The sequence below is a fragment of the Triplophysa rosa genome, linkage group LG21, assembly GCF_024868665.1.
Source record: "Triplophysa rosa linkage group LG21, Trosa_1v2, whole genome shotgun sequence".
In the NCBI taxonomy this organism is placed as follows: domain Eukaryota; kingdom Metazoa; phylum Chordata; class Actinopteri; order Cypriniformes; family Nemacheilidae; genus Triplophysa; species Triplophysa rosa.
The window spans coordinates 3,313,255-3,335,212 of record NC_079910.1 but is presented as its reverse complement, the minus strand read 5'-3'; the positions used below and the strand labels follow the sequence as shown (position 1 = coordinate 3,335,212).

The following is a 21,958-nucleotide window of genomic DNA, read 5'->3' as shown; positions in this document are numbered from 1 at the left end:
CCAGCGCACTGTTATTAATAAATGAAAACATATATTTTTATTATAGAAACAAAGGTCATATATTATTATGCTATCATTTATTATTGAACTAGTATGAAATAGAAATCATTTGAGAATAGCTTTATTTATGATGCTTCTTATTGCTCATTCATTAAAAATATAGACTTATATTATATTAAAATACATATTTCTTCTCCTAAAGCACACTGTGTTGTATTCTGTATAATTCTGTTTCATAGTCAAAAATATATACATTTATGCAAAAACAGCTACGTTTGTTCCCAAAGCCATCAACGAACCACTGTCTTTATTATAGATATGTTTTTGTATAGTTTTAATCTGTTGATCTTTCATAGTGTGTCATCATAAAAAAATGAACTACCTTTTCACTTCTTTTGAACCTATATTGTTTAGAGCTTAAGTTTACAGAGAGCAATCTTGGAGACGATGATTAAACACATGACGTCAGGATTGCGTGACGACCACTGTAACAGATGCTGACATAAACAGAAAATAAAAGTGCAACATCAAGACAACGGTTACAGCATTTTTGTATTTATTAAATGGCGGTCAAACATAGCACAGTCAGTCAACACGTGACTTTTATACATCCTTTATAAATAGTTCACTTGAAAGAAAATCTTTACACCATCTGAACAGACATACACAACAGTCAAACGACAAGTCATCTTCTTTCTGCTGCTCTGCAGCTCTCAGCACAATAACAGAGTTATTTCCTCAGGACGTGTCCCACACATCAGTGACAAGCAGAACATCTTTTAGGCTCGACTTTCTTCATACGGTCACGAAACTGCAGCGGCGAGCCTTATGAAGCGTGTGCCCTGAAGCTCATGCGCCTCTGCCTGTTGGCGAGCATCTCTTTGGCCTTGGTCTCCATCACAGCGTCCATTTCGTCGTCCTCTGGGATGGAGGTCTGTGGCTCCAGGATCTGCTCCTTCACTGTTATTACCTCCTGCTCCTTGAGCATCTCAAAGTCAGGCTCCTCCTGGTCAGGGAAGAAGGAGGAGGCCATCTGTACCACTCCGCTCATGATTCCCAGGACGGCGAATGTGCTGCCCACCAGGTAAACCTTTAGGCAGCCCTTGGAGGGACCGGCGCTCAGCATTTCTTTTGCGAAGGGAATGATCTCGTGCATTGTGTCCATTTTGGTTGATCGAGCTGTAAAGGTGAGAGAGAGAGAGATTATGAGCTTTATAGAATGTTGCTGATATGAGGCTGCCGCTAAACCATATTTCTAAAGCCTTAAATAAATGACAAATATTCACTTTCTAGAAAAATTCTCACATTTTGATCTGTGATAAAAGTACAAATAAACTAATATCAGTTCAATTTCAGTCGAGAGAAATAAATACTCACTTTAATCAAGCTGTAGAAACCCCTCTCGGATGAGTAGCCCTTGTAATGGTTATCCTAAGAGTTTAGTGGGTGCTGAGGTACAGGCGCGCTGTCTATTTAAACACAGCGGGTATCTGTCTACACCCACACAATATGAATATTCATGACTGCGGGGCAGCAACTTTTGTCCAGTTTGTTCCATGTGAGTGAAGGCTGACCGCAGGGCTGCTGGTGAGATGATAAAACTTTGGCAAGACCGTATAGACAAGCTGAGGAAATCTGTGCCGCAGAAACATTTGTTTGCCTTCACTGTACGTGCTGAGCATGTAGAAACAGACCGAACGAGAGCAAACGTGGTAAAGGTTAATACTAAATCCACACCGCTTCAAAGTTCACAGATCTAGTTTTATGGCACCAGGCACCACAAAACAGAGAAAGTCTATCTGTCGGATGTTTACCAACAAAGAACACATCGTCTAAATCGGATGGTATGAAGTTGGGGCACACAAATATGCACAAAGAAATAAGTCTTCTTTATGAGAAGGACATACAGAGCCAATACAAAAACACTTTCATGGTACATTAATGGTTTTATGATATCATGAAGATCAATTATCATATTAACTTACTATGATATTGAAGTTAACGACGTTACAAAGAAAACCATGATATTTCCAGAAACAAGGTGTCCTACAGGAAGTGAAGGAACATGAAAGTCCACCATCTAACGTTGAGTTATTTGTTTAATAAAGGAAATTCGACCATGATAAAAGCTGCCACATCACAGTGACCTTTCCTCTACTGCCTCCTGCGCTTCTGTTATTGTGACTGACAAACTAGAAAATCATGAAGTTTTATAAGTATTATGAAAGCATTATATTTTGATCACAATTTCAAATGTGACTTTTCGTTTTTGCAACAGTCAAACGCTCCCGGAGGAAAATGCTATTGCTCAGACCTTGCTCTTTCATAGCTCAGGAGATTAAATGAAGTTTTAGTTGTGCTTTATAAGAATAAACTTAGTCTCAGATGAGATAACAAACGAGTCAATTGTTCAAATGAATGTGTAAAACGAACGCAGGAGGTAAAACAATCTGATGAGAAATGTTCGAGTTCATATTGAGATCTTCAATAACGTCGACTTTTGATGGCAGACAAATCTGAGCTCAGTTTGAGACTTTGTTGAGATCTCTACTGAAACGATGGACACATTTGTGAGATTTCGGACTCTTTTTCTCAGGAGAAATATTTGAGACGCACATGAGACGCAAACGTTTCTGTTTGCTCTCCATTTCATCTCATTGATGTCTAGGAGAAACAACTGTGATATTAGAGACATCTCAACTGCGAATTTTCTTTCTTATGGGCCGTGTTTGTGTAGACTAATAAGATATTATTATTTCACATAACGCCTCAGTGAATAGTACACAAAGTTTTGCAAAACTTTTGATCAATTTCCCAAAAGAAAAATGCAAGATGCAACATGAATCATTTACAGTCATGTTTTATTTACATTGCAAAACCAGATTCATTTAGTGAGGCAGTCAATGATTGTGTGAATATTAAGTGCAAGATGCAAACATGCTGACCCTTCACTTTCAGTAATATTAAACCTCAAGTCTTTAAAATGGAGTTAAAGCATCAGTCTCTCGGGCGACTGCTTGCGTATGAGGTGAGAGGAGAAATGAATGTTGGGCAATACTGTAGTTTGACTCACTGTAGAGTTGCGGTAGTGATTGTGAGGACACGACCGCATCAGATTTCTACAGTGATGCGTGCCATGCTCTCTGCCCTGCATGTACAGACAGTGTTGGGAAACACGTTCAACACGCTTTACTCGTGTTGGCACGGCAGACCTGATGGTTTGATGCAAGAATACACAACACAACAAATGTTCATTTTCGTTTTTTGGTTGATATTGCATATATTTTATTTGCATACATTTCTTATATAGCTTGAACAGTATATGTGTGATAGTATGTGAATATCTTGAAGCATCAGTTGACCAATCACAGGACGACAGACCATCATAACATCCTCTGCTGTCCTCTGTGTGTTAATGCACACTCAGCAATGTGGATGGACAGACCATTTGACTCGTGTCTCGTGTTAATCTGAGATCAGACGAGTGACATGCACTCATATAGTACAGGTCAACCAGGTGTACCGTATTGAGGTCAGTCAAATCCTTTTTTAACTGGAGCAATGCAAACATTTGTGTGCCTAGACTCAAAGGTTGAGAATGAATCATTCGGCAAAAAAAGAGAAAAGACAAAATAATCTAAATGAAATATTTGGAATTTGACCAAGAGCACTATTCATTTTGTGAATTTCAATATTTATCACAATGATATTGTTATCGTAAATTATTTTATCCGTGATAATTGATCATTAAAAATAACGTCATATTTGAGATAACATGAGAGATTATTTCAAGTAACAATAAACAGCTAATCCAAGCATGCAAAGAAAAGGGATGCATCTCAGAATTTATTGGTACAAATATTGCACAAAGCATTGCCATTAGCAGTCTAAACAACATGAACTTTTCTGAAGAGGACACTTAACCATAATCTCTTACAACATACACATTTGTGAGTATTTATAACAGTCAAGTTAATGTATTTAGGTATATGACTGCTTTACTGAACACACAACAAAATTAACATTATTTGATGGATTTCTGAAATAACGGGAAAAAATATACACACTGTACAATAATAATTTATGGCATTAGAAAAATAAACATTCACTCTAGATAAATGAAACCTTTCTTATGACGTCCGTCGATTTACAATAACCTATCGATAAATAGAGTTTACAGTAAAGCAACAGTGTTATAAACCTGCCATGGATTACTGCAGTAAATTATACCACACAGTCACAAGCAACCGAAGCCAAACTTTACAGAGATTATACATACAAAAACACAGAATCAAACTCTCAATACTCCTCAACACAAGCGTCCAATAACACTGACCCTAGTTCCAAATCTTTTAATACAGAGAGATTAATAAACCATAATGTGAAACAGTTTCCTCACTGGAAAATTCAAAGCTTCAGCACCAACAAATGAAGCTAACCTGCGTCAAAGATACTGAACCAGTGTGTGTGTGTGTGTGTGCGTGTGTGTGTGTGTGTGTGTGTGTGCGTGTGTGTGTGTGTGTGTGTGACAGCCTGTGCTCGTGCATCGTGAGTACATGTGCAGATATGGAGGCACTCTCCTAAACCTCAGTGTTTCAGAACGGCTGGAGGACGATGGCATGCAAACGCTCCCGCCCGGGGCGCAGAGCAACGGACCTGACCATAGAAAGCAGCCGGTGGCTGGGTGAGAGATCACAGACCTGCAAGGAGCACCAGACGTAAGCAAACATAGCTTGATAAAATCATTTTCAAACAACAAAATAAATCAAAATTCTAACTTCAAAAAAAGTAATTAAACTCACCAATCAAACTGACTTCATCATTCCATTACGGCAGATCACATGACGGAACAAACTCCGGTCTGCAGGTTCTGCCCGTTACGACCGGAGCCTCTTTTTGCATACCTGAAGAAATTCAAAGCATTAAAAGGGTTAGAGAAAGCAACTGTCGTCTCATGAACGTGTCAACATGAAATGAAAATGTACTTTAACTTCCTTAAGTTTACATTACAGGCTTATTGTGCAGTTTCTTTCATTTGTATTTTTGAATCTTTTCAAAAAACGTTTCTCAAGCAGGGGTCCGGGACACACGAGGATATCAAGATTAAACGCAAGACAAAGCATTAAAATAAGCTAAAACAAGTAGAAATTTAGATATTTATTAATGTTTGGTTATTTGTATAACAAACACTTTGAATATTGTTGTGGACAATGAAGTCATAAAGGTTTAGCACCACTGTTCTAAATAAAAATAATAATGTTCGTCTTTTTTATGTTAACAATAATCCATTATTACTTTTTTTAAACATAATGATTGTAAACAATGTCTACATAGAACTTTAGATTTTTTTAATTTATACGGCACCATCAAAATGCTGTAGTGCTTTTTACACGGTAATATATTGTATATACTTAACGTACTTTTTTAATAATAACACGGTTCCTAAAGGTTTTTTGTGGAGCTGTGGTTCCAAAAAACCTATCCGCATTTCCCCAAATATTGCATCTAGCAGACACTTTTATTCAAGTTCTTTGCAGTGGCTTTACAGACTTAGAGAAATAGTTTTTTAGGAGCCTTTGACTGAACAATTCTTTAGGGAACCAAAAGGGTTAATCATTTTCAGCACCTTTATTTTTAAGAGCGTATGGTCCTATTTAAAGTAGCCTAGGTTAGGTCAAGAAAAGCACATACCCATTCAGATCAGCTGGCTCAGAGTGATAGACGTGTTTGCACTTCTCTACGATGGTGAGGGTTCCAACATGGGTGGTCTCGCTGTGACTGACCCGAACCGGGTGGTACTGACTCTTCGACTCAGTGGAACTGGCTGGAATATTTATCTGGTTACTGGGCGTGTTGTGGTTTGATTCGGGGGTCTCTGTGAACAGCTTCTTGCGGACAGCTTCAGGTGTGGATGTTGTGATGACCTTGATCTCAGGTACAGAAGGAGGGGTCTGGTTCTGTCTCATAGAGGCCTCAGAATGAGCCATCTGAAGCTTCTTCATGTGGTGAATGGCCACTGTAGCATTAAAAGCTTGCTGGAGAAGAACAACCCATTTCAAATAGTCAGTCAAATATAATAACGTTTTAGTGGTTGTTGTTTTCGATATCGCATGCGAGTGCATAAATCTAAAAGGACTATTTATTTGTGACCTTGTGATCTCAATCTACAGTGAGTGTCAAAATTAAACCAAATCTGGTCTGTTCTAGATATTGAAAGAGATGGAGCAACGATTGGCAGATTACAAAATCGCTCAAATTGTGTAACCAGGCCAGAGATCGGCTAAAAAAGCCAACTGGGGTTTAACCACAGTATCCAAACGCAACACTGTATTCACCCTGTTATGAAACATGACTTTACCTTCCACTTGGATTTGGCAAAGTTTTTCTGGATCTGCACGCTGACAGAATGGTAGATGTCTTGACTCCGGGCCGTCTTACCGATTATCCTGCGAGACAAAGCTGGGTTTAAAATCAGAGCTGGAGGATTTGTTTTTCGGCATTCTTTATTCTTCAACTGTAAATGGGTAAAAAGTTCAACAGATCATTTGCCTTTCTTTCTTCAGCAGAACACAAAAGAAGATATTTTGAAGAACGCGAGTAACCAAACAACACCCCGTCGACTTCCATTGTATGAACACAAAACCAGGAAGACATTTCTCAAAATCTCTTCTTTTGTATTACACAGAAGAAAGAGTCAGATGCAGGTTTTGAATGCCACGAGGGTTATTAAAGGATGACAGAATTTTTACATTAGCAAATGATCAACGTGTTCCTATTTGACTGTATATCAACACTCATTTTTATTTTTCCACAAGAATTTTAAGAAAATAAAAAAGAATCAAACAAAGGTTTTGTTAATCTCAGAAGCCTTGAGAGGGCTATCTCTGTACAATAGCCACCCACCATGGGTGTCGTAGAGCCTGTTCTGTAGTATAACGCATCTTGGGATTCTTCTGCATCATGTTACGGATGAAGTCTTTGGCTATTGAGAGATAATACATTTACATGAGGTGAAGAAATCAATAATTTGTGTACATTTTTAGAGTGAAGTATCAGTACATAGGTGACAGTAGCGTTATGAGTGATAGAAGAGACTAACCAGACTCAGAAATATCATCCCAGAAGGGCGAGTCAAACTCATACTGCCCCTTCATGATTTTAGAAAACAGACGAGTCTCTGTTTCTTCATAGAAAGGAGGATATCCACAGAGCCTGTAAAAAACAATCACGGTATGAACGTGCATGTTTACATGTAATTCACTAATAGTCCACCAGGGGGACAGATCTGCACTAAACCAAACGCTTTCTGTCAGATTTAGAGAACAGCAGTTAGTCAGAACGAGTCAGAGATTAAAGGGGTCATATGGTAAACACGAATATGTGTTTTTCTGTGTCTTTGGTGTGTCATAAGTTGCCCATGTATGTATTAGACCCGTAAAATTGCAAATATTAAAGTGTCGGAACAAAATATGCATTCTATCAAAAAGCGAATGCTCACCCAGACCTGCCTGAAACGCCTCGTGTAACCACACCCCCACAAATCTACGTCACTTGGTGGTATGATTTGACTAAGACCGCCCAAATGTATACGCAAGTAAGGTGGGCGTACCTGTCAGTACAATTGCTTTGGAACCTGATGTTCCAAATATGGTAAGAGGCGTTACATTTCCGTCACACGCTTGCAGTATTCCACCAATCACTACGCACTGGTTAACTGGCCAATCATAGCACACCTCGCTTTTCAGAGCCATGAGCGTTTCAGAGAGGCGGGGCAAAGAGGAGATACAAACATGCACGGTATGTGGAAAATACAGTGTTTTTGAACCTTAAATCGTGTATACACATTACATTACATCTAAAACAAACGATAGTCGTTTTAGCCGTGTCGTATGACCCCTTTAATCTCTGACTCGTTCTGACTAACTGCTGTTTTCTAAATCTGACAGAAAGTGTTTGGTTTCCTATTTTAGAACGTGGCATCTGTTTTTAGCTCTACTGCACATTTCTCTTCATAGTCTAGAGAACCATGTGGACCCAAATGATCTTAGAAATGACGTGTAGCATTTGGGGACTCACAGAATGTATGCGATAACTCCAATAGACCAGCAGTCCACAGCTTTACTGTAGGGTTTCTGAGCCAACACTTCAGGAGCTGTGAAAAAGAGCAAACAGACACTAAATGACTTCAGATCAAAGTCTCATTCTACATTATTTCACACGGATTATTTGGTTCAATGCCATTTAGTTTTGCTTTGACATGCACAGGCTGTACTACACACACTGTTCTTACCCACATATCCTGGAGTTCCACAGGCGGTGGACATGATTCCATTCTCTTCAATCTTCGACAGGCCGAAATCACTGATCATGATCTTAGAGTTTTCATCAGGACTGTAGTACAGCAGATTCTCAGGCTGCAGAGAGATGAAACGCATATGAGGGCTGGGAGATATGCACCCAGAATCCTCCCTGGCGTATTGCAAAATTGCACTATATATTGTATGTGACCCAGTCTGTGAAAATCATTTTTTGTGATTTATTGTTTTCTATACTAAATAATCCTACTACAATATCATCCTAACGATTTAATGCAAAGAACATAACCTACTTTTGTGCAAAATAAATATAGTGAAATTAATTCGATGAATGCTTAAAACCGAATATATATTATTAAATTATTTTATTATATTAACCTTACAAATTATGATTTCTTTTATTATGAAACATAATTTTTTTAATGCATTATTTAGTTATTTTTGGGAACAAAATATTTTTTAAACGGAAGACTCGGGCTGAATGATGAAAAGCAGCCCATAAGAAGCCCGAATAAATGGAGATCGCTTGATAAAACGACAAAGGGTGACAAATACCAGACTGACTGAAGATTTTCTTTTTAGTAAAAAACATTCCCATAATAAGATTTGTGTTATTTCATAGCTTCCTACTATTTATGACCCAGTCTGTGAAAACCCAGCTAAAGTCATTTATTTATTTATTTTTTTCTACAAAAACTCATCCTATATAATGTAAAGAGCATTCTGTAAAATATAATCTTGACATCTTTAATATTGAGTAAAAGATTAAAATCATAGTGAAATGAATGGTTGAAATCAAACGTTGATGCTCATTCTCTCATTATGAGATTGGTTTTCACAGACTGGGTCACATTTTTCTAAAATGTGGATTTTTTTGAAATACCTTGAGATCCCGGTGAACTATGCCGCTCTCGTGCAGGTAGCTGACCGCCTCCAGCACCTGTCTGATAACCACACTGGCATCCATCTCAGAGTACACGCCGCGGTCCAGAATCCGATCAAACAGTTCTCCTCCTGAAACTCTGAGCAGAGGAAAACCATGAACATCCCTCACAAAAACACCAAAGAGATTCACAATAACCTGAAAGTTTAACAGAGGCAGTGAACGTTACTTACAGTTGCATGACAAGGTAGTAATGCGTCCGACTTTCATAGAAATCCTCCAAGCAAACAACATTTTCATGCTGGATCCTAAACGCCAATAACAATAAATGAATAGAAATCAATGATAATGGTTTAGCTGTTTTGGCATTAAAATATTAATGATTTAAATCACATTTAATGTCTATTTTATGGCATAGCAGCTCTGACAACACGGAGTACTAGTTTTGGAAGTGTCCCTAATGTAAAGCAGATGAGATCATTCAGATGCATTAAAAAAGGGAGACGATGTGCAAGATGTGCATCGCTGGAGAGACCGCAGGAACAGTTTTTGAAGATGACTTTGTCTCTGTACAGTATGTTCTTTGTTTGGAGACACATCTCACCTCCTCAACACAGCGATCTCATTCTCCAGGATTAGGTCCCTTTTGTTCTTCTTTTTTACGCACTTCATGGCGAAATGCTTCCCTGTTTTCCTCTCCTTCACCATGAAGACCTCAGCGAATGCTCCCCTGAAGAACAAAAGAAAGAAACGGTTGAACGGTCAATTGCTGGGCTTTATCTGCGGATCTGAGAGAGCATGATGCAGGGTTTATGTAATGGCAGTAAAGCAGGTTTTAATGAAGGATGTGACCTTTTAAACCCCACGGAGATCAGCACGCTGCACCGGGTGCGATCATTTAATAACAGCTACTGCAGACAACATGTCATCCTGCATTTGTGCTACAGACATGAATTGGTTGCTCAGGGAGAGAGTATTAATATTTTAGTTTTTAGTCTTGTTGTGTTTCTTGAGTAAAACTGATGAAACCTTCTGTTCTTAAAGTCTCAGGGTATTGGTGGCGGGGGCTTCTGGACATCACATTAAGTGGTTCGTTTTCTTTTCTCCATGTGATCTTCAACTGTAACCGGGAATAGCTGTCCTGCGATGAGGATTACATGTAAAATCCCTTACGCAACGGAAACAATAATGGCTCAGGTATCCAGGTGTGACACAGGCCAGCGAGCAGGTCACCTGGCACTGTAAGACCTGGGATGGAAAGAGGCTAGATGACCACTGGCGGAGGATTATCTGGGCTAAAAAGAACATTTTAGGGTTGCTGAGATTATAAATATCACTGGTTTAACATATTAATAATATTATTAACATAATATTCTTATCATTGTTTAGCTGATTTTATTAAACCTTTTGTACTTTTCTTGTAAAGCAAAAATCACGATTGTATTCAGTATCTTGTTTTAGTCTCGTCTTCCAGTTTATCGAGCATTTTAATCATTATAATTTTTTATTATATATTCTATGATTCAAATTGTACAAATTATTTTTATTTTTGTTATCAATTATTATCTTTATTATTATTATTATTGATGCATTATTATTTATTAATTAGTTAATTTATTATTTATTTATTTCCATTATTAATATGTATTATTATTATTATCTATTAATTTACAAAAATGCATGCCTTCAATGTACTGTAAATTGCTTGTAAATACAGGTAATGGTTAAATATATAATTTATAGAATTAAATAATGTATCAATAATAAAATAATGTATTATTTATACACTATTTATACATCTACTAATAGTGCATTAATGTGATTTGTTTTCTAAAATACTCACAAATATTACATACATTTAATGTATTGTCTATTTCCTAGCTGGCATTTTTAGTGTAGATTTTGTGAGTTGTTAAAACACTTAATCTTTAATGTTCTGGACTGCTTGAGATCACAGGCGTGTTATTAAAGTGTTACATGGCACATGCTCTCCGACAGTCAAGATGGCTCTCCCACGCACAAACAGGCTGACACGTCTAGCGTCTAACACATATTCCCACACGTGTTTTTCCACTTTGATTGAGAAATGAGATGTACATCACCCACGGCCACCGAGTGAATAAACCCTCAGAAAGCTCTGAATTCATAACATAATGCAGTGTTGATTGAAACGCGTCACGAAATAAATAAATAAACTAAATACAGCTCAAAGTGAAGGTCAGTAAATGCATCCGCCATGCAGTGAAACATACCAAAACAAGATTGAATGCTGCTGTGTAGCTGGATGGGTGTTAACCCCACACAAGGGATTGTGGGAGTTTAATTCAGGTTGTTTTTGACAGAGGAAGCCATTGTGCTCAACTCCCATGGACCATAATGCCCCACTGGAACCAGTAACATCCAGAGGTAAGGCTGGGAGATCTCTAAACACACACATTTGTTTACGTCTCCGATTTGTCTTTGGAGAGAGCCAACAAACTCACAAATGTGTCTGTCATCAGAGTTTCAGAAGAGATGTCAACAGTGTCTCAAACTGAGCTCAGATTTGTCAAGTTCAATCAAAAGTCAATATTATGAAAGATGAACTCAAGCATTTCTCACCAAATTTACTCAAATCCAGATGATTTTACCTCTACAATCTGCATTCATTTAACACCTCCACACTCTTCGTGCGTTTCAACAATTGCACTCTCATTTGTTTTTCTTTTTATTTCTCTCAAGCAATGTTTGGAGAAACATCCCAGACTTTTAAGTTTTTAAGCATTTCAACTCAGCAAACAGAAATTCATCTTATTTTGTCTCAAATCCATGTCAGACTTTTATATAACAGATTCTATCTTTAGACGCACATTACTGTAAAACAGCCCTATTTCACCACTATCTCTCTTCAAGACGTTTGTGAACGGGGATGATCTCAGATGCGCGTTTTAATTCACACCTTATAGACGAGTCTCAAAACACGGTGGTAAACTTCTCCAAAAACAGACGGCATAAAACGCTGCACATTGCAGGCCATGCCGGTCAGATTAGCACAAAGCTTTCCATCCTGTTAGTTGTTTCCTGAAGTGTGTGATCCCTGTCGGCCAACTAGATTACCACACTCGACCAGTCTGGATGTGTCTTAACCTCTGCTTTACCCTTGATTTACCCAATCCAGAGAGAAGGAAACATCTCGACCTAAATGCCTCTCGCTGCATTAAACGCATGACGGTGAGGGATTATGCAGACATCATTCCAGTGTGAATGAATCGGGTGCTTGCCTGTCTCACTTAAGTAGGCAACAACCATAACAAGATTATTCTGCCTAATGTACACTGTATTGTACAGTCAGCAAAGATGATGCCCGTATCTGCTGAGCTCATGGTCTAATGTGCACAATGACATCACCACGGGACAACAGATGACTGCTGTCTGCTTCATCGCCAGAGACCCGTCAGACAGTTCCAAAATGTTATTTATTATTTACTTCGAATCAATGCTCTCATGTGTGTTATGTTCATCGATGAAGCTATTGAGCTTTTCTGAACGAGCCACTAATCTCTCCAACGCCCGAACATCTCAGGTCTTGAATTAGCAAGCTTATAAAGCACTAAAGGCCGGGCCAAATCCTGTAAAGTTGGGTCAATCCGTTGCCAGGTGAAGAATAATTACCTTCATCACATCCATTTATAGAACCTTTAACAAACTTTTACACTTAAGTTAGCGTTTTTTTATTTGATGGTCTTCTAATGGTAACGTCGGGTTTCTCTGTAATCATTTTGTTATGTTTTATAAAGATCTAAAGAAAATATATAAAGAATATATATAGTAATAATAAGTAATAATAATATATAATATATAATATATAAAGAAAATTCTGTCATCATTTACTCACCTTCGAGTTGTTCCAAATGTGTATACATTTCTTTGTCTCTTGAACACAGAGAAAGATATTTGGATGAATGCTTATTAACCAAACAGATCTCAACACCCATTGACTATCATAGTAGGAAAAAAACAACAGTAGTCAAAAGTGCCCCAGAACTGTTCTACATTCTTCAAAATATCTTCTTTTGTGTTCAACAGAACAAAATAAAATGGTACAGTAATTAATTAAAATTAATCCTACTATGGGAGACAATGGGTGTTGAGATCTGTTTGGTTATAGGCATTCTTCCAAATATCTTTCTCTGTTTTATACACATTTGGAACAACTCGAAGGTGAGTAAACGATGACAGAATTTTCATTTTGGGGTGAAGTATCACTTTAAAGTCTTAATGGTTGCAAACAACTAAATGCATGAATTTCGAAATCAGAATGCATGTCATTGATGCGATTACATCAGTAAAACCCCACTTTGAAACAAATAATGATACAATTATGCAGTGCGCAAAAGCTGAAATTCGCACTTACGATCCGAGCACCTCCATGAATTCAAACACATCTTGGATGTTGTCTGTGTTTTTCTTCCAATCGTAATCTCCTTCCTTTCGGCCCATTTCAGCGTGAGCTTCAACAGGGTTTTCTGGAGAAAACGGAACAAAAGAAGAAACAAAGCTCTTCATAAAATGTCTGTTCCGCAAAATAAAGAAACAATGTCTATTCATACAAACGATTTGTAAATATACCTTTAGTTGCATTTAAAATAACCCTTAAGATACCCGGAGCCATGAGGTCCCGTTTCCTAATATAAACCTGATTAAAAATCCAAATCAAGATGAAACATCAGAAAACCTTCATCTCCTCTGACAGTCGGAGGAATCCCTGTGTAAACTCAGAAGTGAAGCTCAGTTCGACTCGTGTTTCTTAATGGCTTTCCCTTGACAAACTCCATCTAACCGTCTCTGTCTCTGTCTGTGTCTTTGCCGTGGGCCGTCCTGTTTAACAATTCCTGAGATGCTGATTGGCTGTACATGCCTTTAAGACCGATGTTGTCATGAAAAGCTAATCGTGTGTTGGCAGGTCAACGTATAGACAGGGACATCGTCTAAACACATTTGGAGCTGAGGAGTCTTACACAGACGATTGTAGTGTCTGAATCACTACAGCGCATCGATTTACATTGATACAGCAAAGGTGCCTTGACCTCTCCAATCCTAACACAAAGGTATATCCACGTGTCTGAAACGATTGAAAAAATGAATCATCTTCACCTAAATACATCCAGTATTCTAAGCAAGCATCATCATACTGTAGCAGAAATTGCCGGGATGCCGTGAATGAACAGCTTTCATGCACCGGATCCATTTCTGTTTAATTCAAGGTTGCGCCACAAAAGGTTTTCAAATAAATGCAGCGCAAAAGACTGCAAATTTGCCAGCCAACACCAAACGTTTCTGGAAAGACTTCAGTGTACTTTCAAATCCGATAAGTTCATAAGACTTGCTCTCATTACACTTATATAACAAGTTAAAGACTGTGATCTTTGGCCTCGAGTTAAAATAATTCATCACGAGTCGCTTGAAATTACTAAAATATCACAAATGCATCAGTTTGGAGAAAAGAAGAAACTCTTCTGGAACTAACACAATCTTTGTGAGCTTACAGACAACTTAATAGACAAATCAGGTAACCTAGCGAGGAAAGGAACATCCAATTAAGAGACATGAAAGGACTCCAGGAGTAATGCCAAAGAACATCGGGACTTAAGTTGGTCGCTATGAACAATGTCGAATGATGGACCGCTATTAAGTCCAAATAAATAAATAAGTACATAAAGTAAAATTAAGGACACACGAGTTGAAAATGAGTGTACGCTAATTCTATTTTAATTCTTAAATAAGAAATCAATGATAGTTTCAGTTGAATATTGATACATGTATTTTTTTTTTCATCTGAATTGGTAGAGCAACGCAAGTCATGGTATCGATACATGCATCATCTTCACCTAATAGTGATGAAAAATGTATTGATTTAATGCACTGTACGTTGCATTGGATAGAAGCATAAGCCTAATGCAAATTGTAAATGTCATATTTTCATGCATTTTAATGCATGACTTGTAATACCTTTAGCTCAACTTGTTGAGTATTGCGCTAATACAAATGTGTTGGGTCCAATTCCAAGGAACACACATGTACAGACAAAACGTCACTTTGGATAAAAGCGTCTGCCAAATGCATAAATGTAAATAATTATAATTCAAATGTTAGAACAAGCAATATGTAGCTTTTTCATTGAATTCAAAATATAAATTCGATTTTTTCCTATGACACACTGACCACACAAAACCACTTGCATCATGTATTTCACATTTACATTTTTAAACATTTCAAAATAATCAATGCACAGATTTTGCCTTCATCTCTCGGCCCAGAAAAGAGGCACATTCTGTACCTGCCTTCTTTGCTTTCCCTCTGCAGCCCCCAAGAAGTGTCTTCTCGAAACAACAACTCATATAACCCCCCCCCCAAGGTTCAAAATAAACATAGATATGCAACTCAGCACACAGACTCATTTGCATTCATACAGCGTATGTCCCGGGCCGAGATGTCCCATAGTGTGTCCATTATTATATATCGCGTCCCACAAGGATTTTATGTCATTTCTCACACGCATTACGTGATGCATACAACATTTAAAAGCATGCATAAGCTGTTTCACAGAGAGCCAGTTCTTGACCTTACCTTCAGCTCGGTAACGACTCCAGCAAGATTTCTGTCTACTGCAGAAACTATCGAAGCGCAAGCACGGGCAGCAGTGACAGATCACGACATGAGCTGAAAGCGGCCGAGGCGCGGATCTCAACGACACAGACATTGGCGTCGCGTCCCAAATGCAACCATGCACATTCCTGTGCAATTAATGCAACGGAAAACAGCAAAAATCTTTCAAATACATGCGTATCAACGCATATAATGCAAAAAACCGAGTCAAAATCTGAGAGGGAGAGTTCTGTTGTGCGCGGAATACAAATTATCCGACACTATTACGCTTTACATTATGCCCATGTTACACGTATTGCACGCAAAAAGAATTACAGTTGGCTAAACGAGATCATAAACTGCAACATGAACACAAATGTAAAGTGTAACATGTTCCTCAGCAGCAGTTTCTCACGCGCGTCCTGAGATGGGACGGCAAGCCGACGGGCGTCCCGTGACTTACCTAGAGATGCGCTCGGACTCTCCTGCCAAAAGCCCGCTGCTGTCTGGACAGATTAAACTACTGTAGTCTGGAGGTGCAGAAATAACCAACAGGTTGGAGATTACATGTGCAGGCAACGAGGAAGGAGGGGCGAGCACGAGAGGCGGATTCTCAAGGTGTCCAGATACATAATTACTTACTAATTTTTTGATTGGCAGACACGCTTATCTAAAGGATTAACAGCGCATTTGTTGAGTATCTGTGTTCCACGTGACTCGAACCCACAACCTCTTCGCTGCTAATGCAATGCGAGTGACAGTAACAGAGAACCAGAACTAGATATGTCAATGCAAAACTCGTCAATATAGGGTGTTGCCGGGTGTACGGAGTGGTTCCTGGAAAGGTCTCAAATAATATTTCTAGACACATCATATTGCTTAGAAAACCATTGCACATCTCTTTCTATAAATAAATAGAATTCATAGAAGAAATTCGTTAAATACAAATGCATTTGGCAAACATGGTTAATTTATGGTTATTTTACAGTGCATTCGGGATACAAATTTGATTAGTACGGGTGCTCCCTAGAAACCGAACCCACGCAAAATATACAAATGCACTTCCGAATGACCATTTTACAAACTTGAATTCAAAAAGTCCACAGTTCAGTATGACTGACTGTAGGTTTAAACCAGTCACCAGAGATTCATATTTCATTGATCAAACTATTTTGGGTTAAGCCATTTTGAATTAAAACGTTTCTCTATTTAAAGGGATGGTTCACCCAAAAGTTCTGTCATCATTTACTCACCCTCAGAGTCAGGGGCGGACTGACCAGTAGGACATTCTGTCAAAGTCCAGAACAGCCATCCCGCTGATGGCCTAAGGTCGTGACCAGGGGCGGACCGGCCATCTGGAGTATCGGAACTTTTCCCGGTGGGCCGCTAATGTATGGGGCAAGAGTGGACGCTTGGGCCTTGCACGCACCGCGAAGGCATTAGCGAGACGGACACGTATACATGTAATGCAATGACACGTTACATACAACACCCCCCCCACGTCGACAGAAATGGTGGAGGGCTGATGCAATCAAACACCCAGCCCCCTCCCCCCCCCCCGGTCGAAAGAAATGGTGGAGGGCCTATGTGTGCCGAAAACTCCAGGGCCGTTTTTGCTTCCCAGACCGCCCCTGCTCATACTGTTTCAAACCTGAATAAATGTCTTTGTTCCGATGAAGACAAAATAATATATTTGAAAGAATGTTAGCAATTTTCAGTTCTGGGACATCATCCACCACAGTAGGAAAACATTATTGTTATTTGTTTTGGTTCTGTTGAACACAAAATGAGCTATTTTAAAGAACTAAGGAAAACAAACTGTTCTGGGGCACATTTAACTACCATCTAATGTTTCCTAATATGGTAGTCAATGATGTGCAGGAACTGAAAATGACTAGCATTCTTCCAAATATCTTTCTCTGCGTAATTTATAGAGGTATTAAATTATATGAGGGTGAATAAATGATGACATAATTTTCATTTTTGGGTTGACCATCCCTTTAAATGCAATTTTCATAAAGCAATTCGTGTAGTTAAAATTTGTATCTACAATTCTCAAGTAATATCAATTCAAATCAAATGTTACAATGGTAGTAGGCATAAACATTGTATGCTTACATCTAAATACAAATGAAGTTTACTTATAGCAGGGCTTACCTTTGCGGTGTTTTTTGCAGGCCAAGGGTTTGCCTTGCTTAACAAAATAAGATGGCATTTCACGGGAGCCTGTGGAGAAACACGGATGGAAATGTGACTTCCTAGCGAGATGTTGACTTGTGTGCGCTGGGAGTAAGATGAAGCTGCAGGAGTGAGACTGTTGTCTCATTATCTGTCTGTGTACAGGGTTGCCATGGCGGGGAAAGGATGCACAAACACAACCGGACATGAAGATCTCTGGATAGTTCCATTTCAGGGCGGGTTTTGCGTAAATGGGAATACGGATGTGGAGACGCAAAACTTGTTTCTATGTGAGGGACGCACATGATGTGAATCTCATCATCCGCAACTTAAAACTGTTATTTGGTGGCATTATTTTTAGGTCCTACTGACATTTAAATACACTGTATATACATATTATGTACATATTTACATATTTGAGAAGACAATCGTAATACAATCCACAATCTGAATGCACTAATACTTTTATTTTGTTTCCTTCCGATTAATACAATTTGCAAACTGTAATTATTTATTCAAAAGGTGTTCAATTTATGTACAGTATAATCTGTCTGTGGAATCGAGTTTATCTGTACTGAATGTACTTCTAAAGCACATCTTGAGACTCTGAGTTCTTAAAATGCTTAACATGTTTCTTTTAGGAACCCGGGTCTCTTATCGGAGCACATAATTCAATTGTCACCCGTATATCATTTAACACAACTACAACAAGCCTGCAACCTGTTTTGGAACAATCACAGTGCCTGGATGTTTTTCATGTCCTATTTTGGTGGTATAGTGTCATCATATTTGTTGCAAATCACATCTCCTGATGCATTACGGTGCCACGACTGCAGGCCCTTGTATGGCCAAACAATCCTAAAGAAAGAACAGTTTCTGTCGTTAGAAATATGAACTGATTATCAGATTATCTGTGTGCACAGTATGATCTAAAGTCAATGGAGGTCTGCTACTACATAACGATAAAGAGAAAGAAAATGTGGCGTGGAATAAAGAAGACATCGCCAAAGAACAATGTGTATTTTCTGATGCATTTTAACTTCACAGCGATGCCATATAAGAACCATTTTTGGTTGCCCAAAGAACTATTCATTCAAAAGGTACTTTAAAGATCAAATTCTTCCTTCATTTTGTCTTAAGAACCTTTTACCACAACAAAGAACCTTTTGTGAGACCTTTTTCCATGCATTGTGAAGCACCTTTTTTAAAGTGTAGAATTGTGAACTATTAGAGGAAATAAATACTGTAAAAAATGCTTCTTACTTAAAGTGTATGGGGCGTGTAATGTTTGTTCTATTTGATTTTTTTTTATATCTGACCCTGGACCATAAAACCAGCCTTAAAGCCACAATATAGAAGAATTTTGTTATGAAATATCCAAAAATCAATTGCACAGTGTGATATATTTCATGCAGTTGTGTATTTACATTTTCCCAAATGTTCCTAAGAATGTGCAAATCCAGAGAAATTCCTATTTAAAATAATGGTCCGTCCCTTGTATTTGTCGCATATCAGTGACTTAATATCCGCTGCTCCGCACTACCCTCAGTTTCCGGTTGTAGAAACTACGGCAACGCGCAAATGCGGAAGTGGTTACAGCATCTAAATTCTTGGTGTTTCGAGTCTGACGGCATCGCCCAAACGCGTTTTTTCGTCAATTTTAACAATCATAGGTAGGGTTAGGGTGTGGGTTAGGGCAAAGGTTTCGTAAGACTTGAAACACCAAAGATTTAGTCAAAACCAACAAGCCACGCCCACGGATCTGACTCGAAACACCAAGGATTTAGTGAGAGCCATCTGGGACGCAGCATCTGTTGTTCTGTTATTATGGATCACGATTACTCTTTGGCGAGTAAAGGAAACCCAAAAAAGTGTAAACGTAGGCCAAACAAGACAAGCAGGCTTATGGACAAACGAAGAAATAAAACAATGATTAATATCCTTTTTAATGTTAATAAAAGCGTTTTCTAAATGGAGAGCTTCGCTCTCGCATGTTTTAATAGACAGGTAAGCACATTTTTTTTTATTGTACACGAAATACTCACGCACAGATTATTTGAATAGTTATGAATGCAGTTACCCTATTAAATACAGCATATGTCGCAACAAAAATATGTAGCCAATAACGTTACTTGTAAATGCTGTTTAAACGACGACTGTATGACTGTTTTAAACAGGTAAAACTGTGTAGCATTACGCTACCAAATCAATGGACAAAGTCCAATATCAGTCACGGGCTAATGTAGCATTACATTCCACGTTTCTAGCAAGCTAATTCATTACGTTGACATAAAATAAAATTAATTCATTACCTCGTCCGTGAACATGATGGGCGATCGCTATACGCCTCTGGATGGTGAAAACGACATGTCCCATAATTCCACTCTCCTACATAACGTCATTTAGCTTCGCCTTTTTTTTGTTGTTGTTGTTAAGAAAGTGCGCCATCTAGCGGTCCAAATATTCCATATTGTAGCTTTAAGTAGCACGTGTATTTTTGTAGCAATAGCCAACAAAACATTGTATGGGTCAAAATGATCGATCTTTCTTTTATCCCAAAAATCATAGTAAGTAAAGATCATGTTTCATAAAGATATTTTGTAATATTCCTTCCTACCGTAAATATATCGAAACTTTATTTTTGTGAGTGGATGCAAACAAACATGGCCGGAAACACACCGACAAACTTCGCTCGCTGCTGCCCGCTCTTTGGGAATTTCCCACTCAAGTTTGGTATCTATGTGAAGATTAGAATTTATGCTTTCAGGTTGATCTCTTCACAACATCATAACAGCTGTAAGCCAATAGAGAGCGTTAAAACAAACCCGTTTCTGATTAGCGACGGCTTGCTACAGCGCCTCTGACGGACAACTTTAAAGGCCATTTTCTCAATATTTTGATTTTTTTTTCAATTCATAGGTCATGTTTGTGAATTGATAATTTTTTTCCTCTCTTATTGTATATAACGGCAAACAAACACATTAAATGCATTTAATTAGTTAATAAAAAAAATCATTAAAAATAAAATGTAAGACATTTACTCACCCAAGAGAATGTATCACAATGATCACAAAGGCCTCTTCCATGCATTTAAAGCAAATAATGACCTTAAGGGTATAGAAGTTCAAACCTGTACAGGTGTTCAACAACAACAATAGCGTGAAAAAATTACGGCTGTGTATTGGCAAGTGCCTCCCGATACGATACATATCACGACAGATGGGTCACGATACAATATGTATTTCGATACGATACACATTTGCGATATATTGCAATACTTTAAATAGAAAATGTAAAAAGTAGAGCTAGAAATACAACATGCTGTGCACCACCGGGGGTTTTCTGTAAGGATAAGTGTAAAAACATCCCTTACCTCTACAGAGTGGCCATGATGTGAGATGCATGGACCTTTAGATCAGTGGTTTGGCTTCTCAAACTGTGGATTGCGCCCCTCAAGTGGGTAGCACAGGGGAATAAGGTGGCTCACGCAAGTCACTTGGCTGTTGTGGTGCATTACAGTTAAAACAATGAACATGGGCAGTGTAAAACCCCTGCTTCATCCGTGCTGTAAATGCGCTGGTGTCATATCCGTGAAAGCACAATAAATGTCATTGTTACTTTTCTTAATAAACTTTTTGTCTAATGCACTGCAGTAGCCAAGTGACTTGTGTCATGACTTGCGAAGCTTACAAACAGCATTATTTGATATAACTCATTACTCCATGACTTATTTTGAAAACCAAAGCACACCCACACATCAGCTCTGAGAGCTCCAAGCGTTCTAATATTTTTCGCCATGCTCGCTTCCACTTAATTTTGGCCGTATGTATATGACATGATTTAAAAAAAAATTATCGATATAGAGGTATCACTATCGATACACTATCGAAAAAAAATATATTGCGATAGTTACATGTATCGATATTTTTGCACAGCCCTAGAAAAAATTATGACTTTT

General features: G+C 38.3%; 2 protein-coding genes across 5 annotated transcripts; both read right to left on the bottom strand.

Annotated features, from left to right (window-relative positions):
- Positions 1-539: 539 nt before the first annotated feature.
- g0s2 (G0/G1 switch 2) lies at positions 540-1,471 on the bottom strand. The gene is made up of 2 exons (XM_057319784.1): positions 1,378-1,471; positions 540-1,179 (listed from the first exon to the last, which is right to left on the bottom strand). Exon 2 carries the CDS (start codon positions 1,163-1,165, stop codon positions 827-829), a length of 339 nt encoding a protein of 112 aa, XP_057175767.1. The 5' UTR covers positions 1,166-1,179; positions 1,378-1,471; the 3' UTR covers positions 540-826.
- Positions 1,472-3,272: 1,801 nt separating this feature from the next.
- camk1gb (calcium/calmodulin-dependent protein kinase IGb) lies at positions 3,273-18,052 on the bottom strand. 4 transcript variants are annotated; one of them, XM_057320196.1, is made up of 13 exons: positions 17,980-18,052; positions 13,592-13,703; positions 9,803-9,928; positions 9,432-9,506; positions 9,199-9,337; positions 8,291-8,414; positions 8,077-8,152; positions 7,100-7,212; positions 6,904-6,982; positions 6,359-6,446; positions 5,692-6,035; positions 4,803-4,904; positions 3,273-4,700 (listed from the first exon to the last, which is right to left on the bottom strand). In XM_057320196.1, the coding sequence occupies exons 1-12, from the start codon at positions 18,035-18,037 to the stop codon at positions 4,838-4,840; spliced, it is 1,401 nt and encodes a 466-aa protein (XP_057176179.1). In that variant the 5' UTR covers positions 18,038-18,052; the 3' UTR covers positions 3,273-4,700; positions 4,803-4,837. The 4 variants fall into 4 exon arrangements, with proteins under 4 accessions (XP_057176179.1, XP_057176183.1, XP_057176181.1 ...); XM_057320200.1 differs by lacking the exon at positions 17,980-18,052 and adding an exon at positions 16,286-16,490; XM_057320198.1 differs by lacking the exon at positions 17,980-18,052 and adding an exon at positions 15,805-16,266.
- Between the last annotated feature and the right edge of the window lie 3,906 nt (positions 18,053-21,958).

Bases quoted from the DNA above. Each gene is read 5' to 3' on its own strand.
- g0s2 (XM_057319784.1), bottom strand. From the start codon at position 1,165: ATGGACACAATGCACGAGATCATTCCCTTCGCAAAAGAAATGCTGAGC.
- camk1gb (XM_057320198.1), bottom strand. From the start codon at position 15,937: ATGTCTGTGTCGTTGAGATCCGCGCCTCGGCCGCTTTCAGCTCATGTC. The intron at 9,929-13,591 runs GTAAGTGCGAAT...TTTGTTCTTCAG, and splicing joins TTCATGGAGGTGCTCGGATC to GGGAGCATTCGCTGAGGTCT. The intron at 6,036-6,358 runs GTAAAGTCATGT...GTTCTTCTCCAG, and splicing joins TTGCCAAATCCAAGTGGAAG to CAAGCTTTTAATGCTACAGT.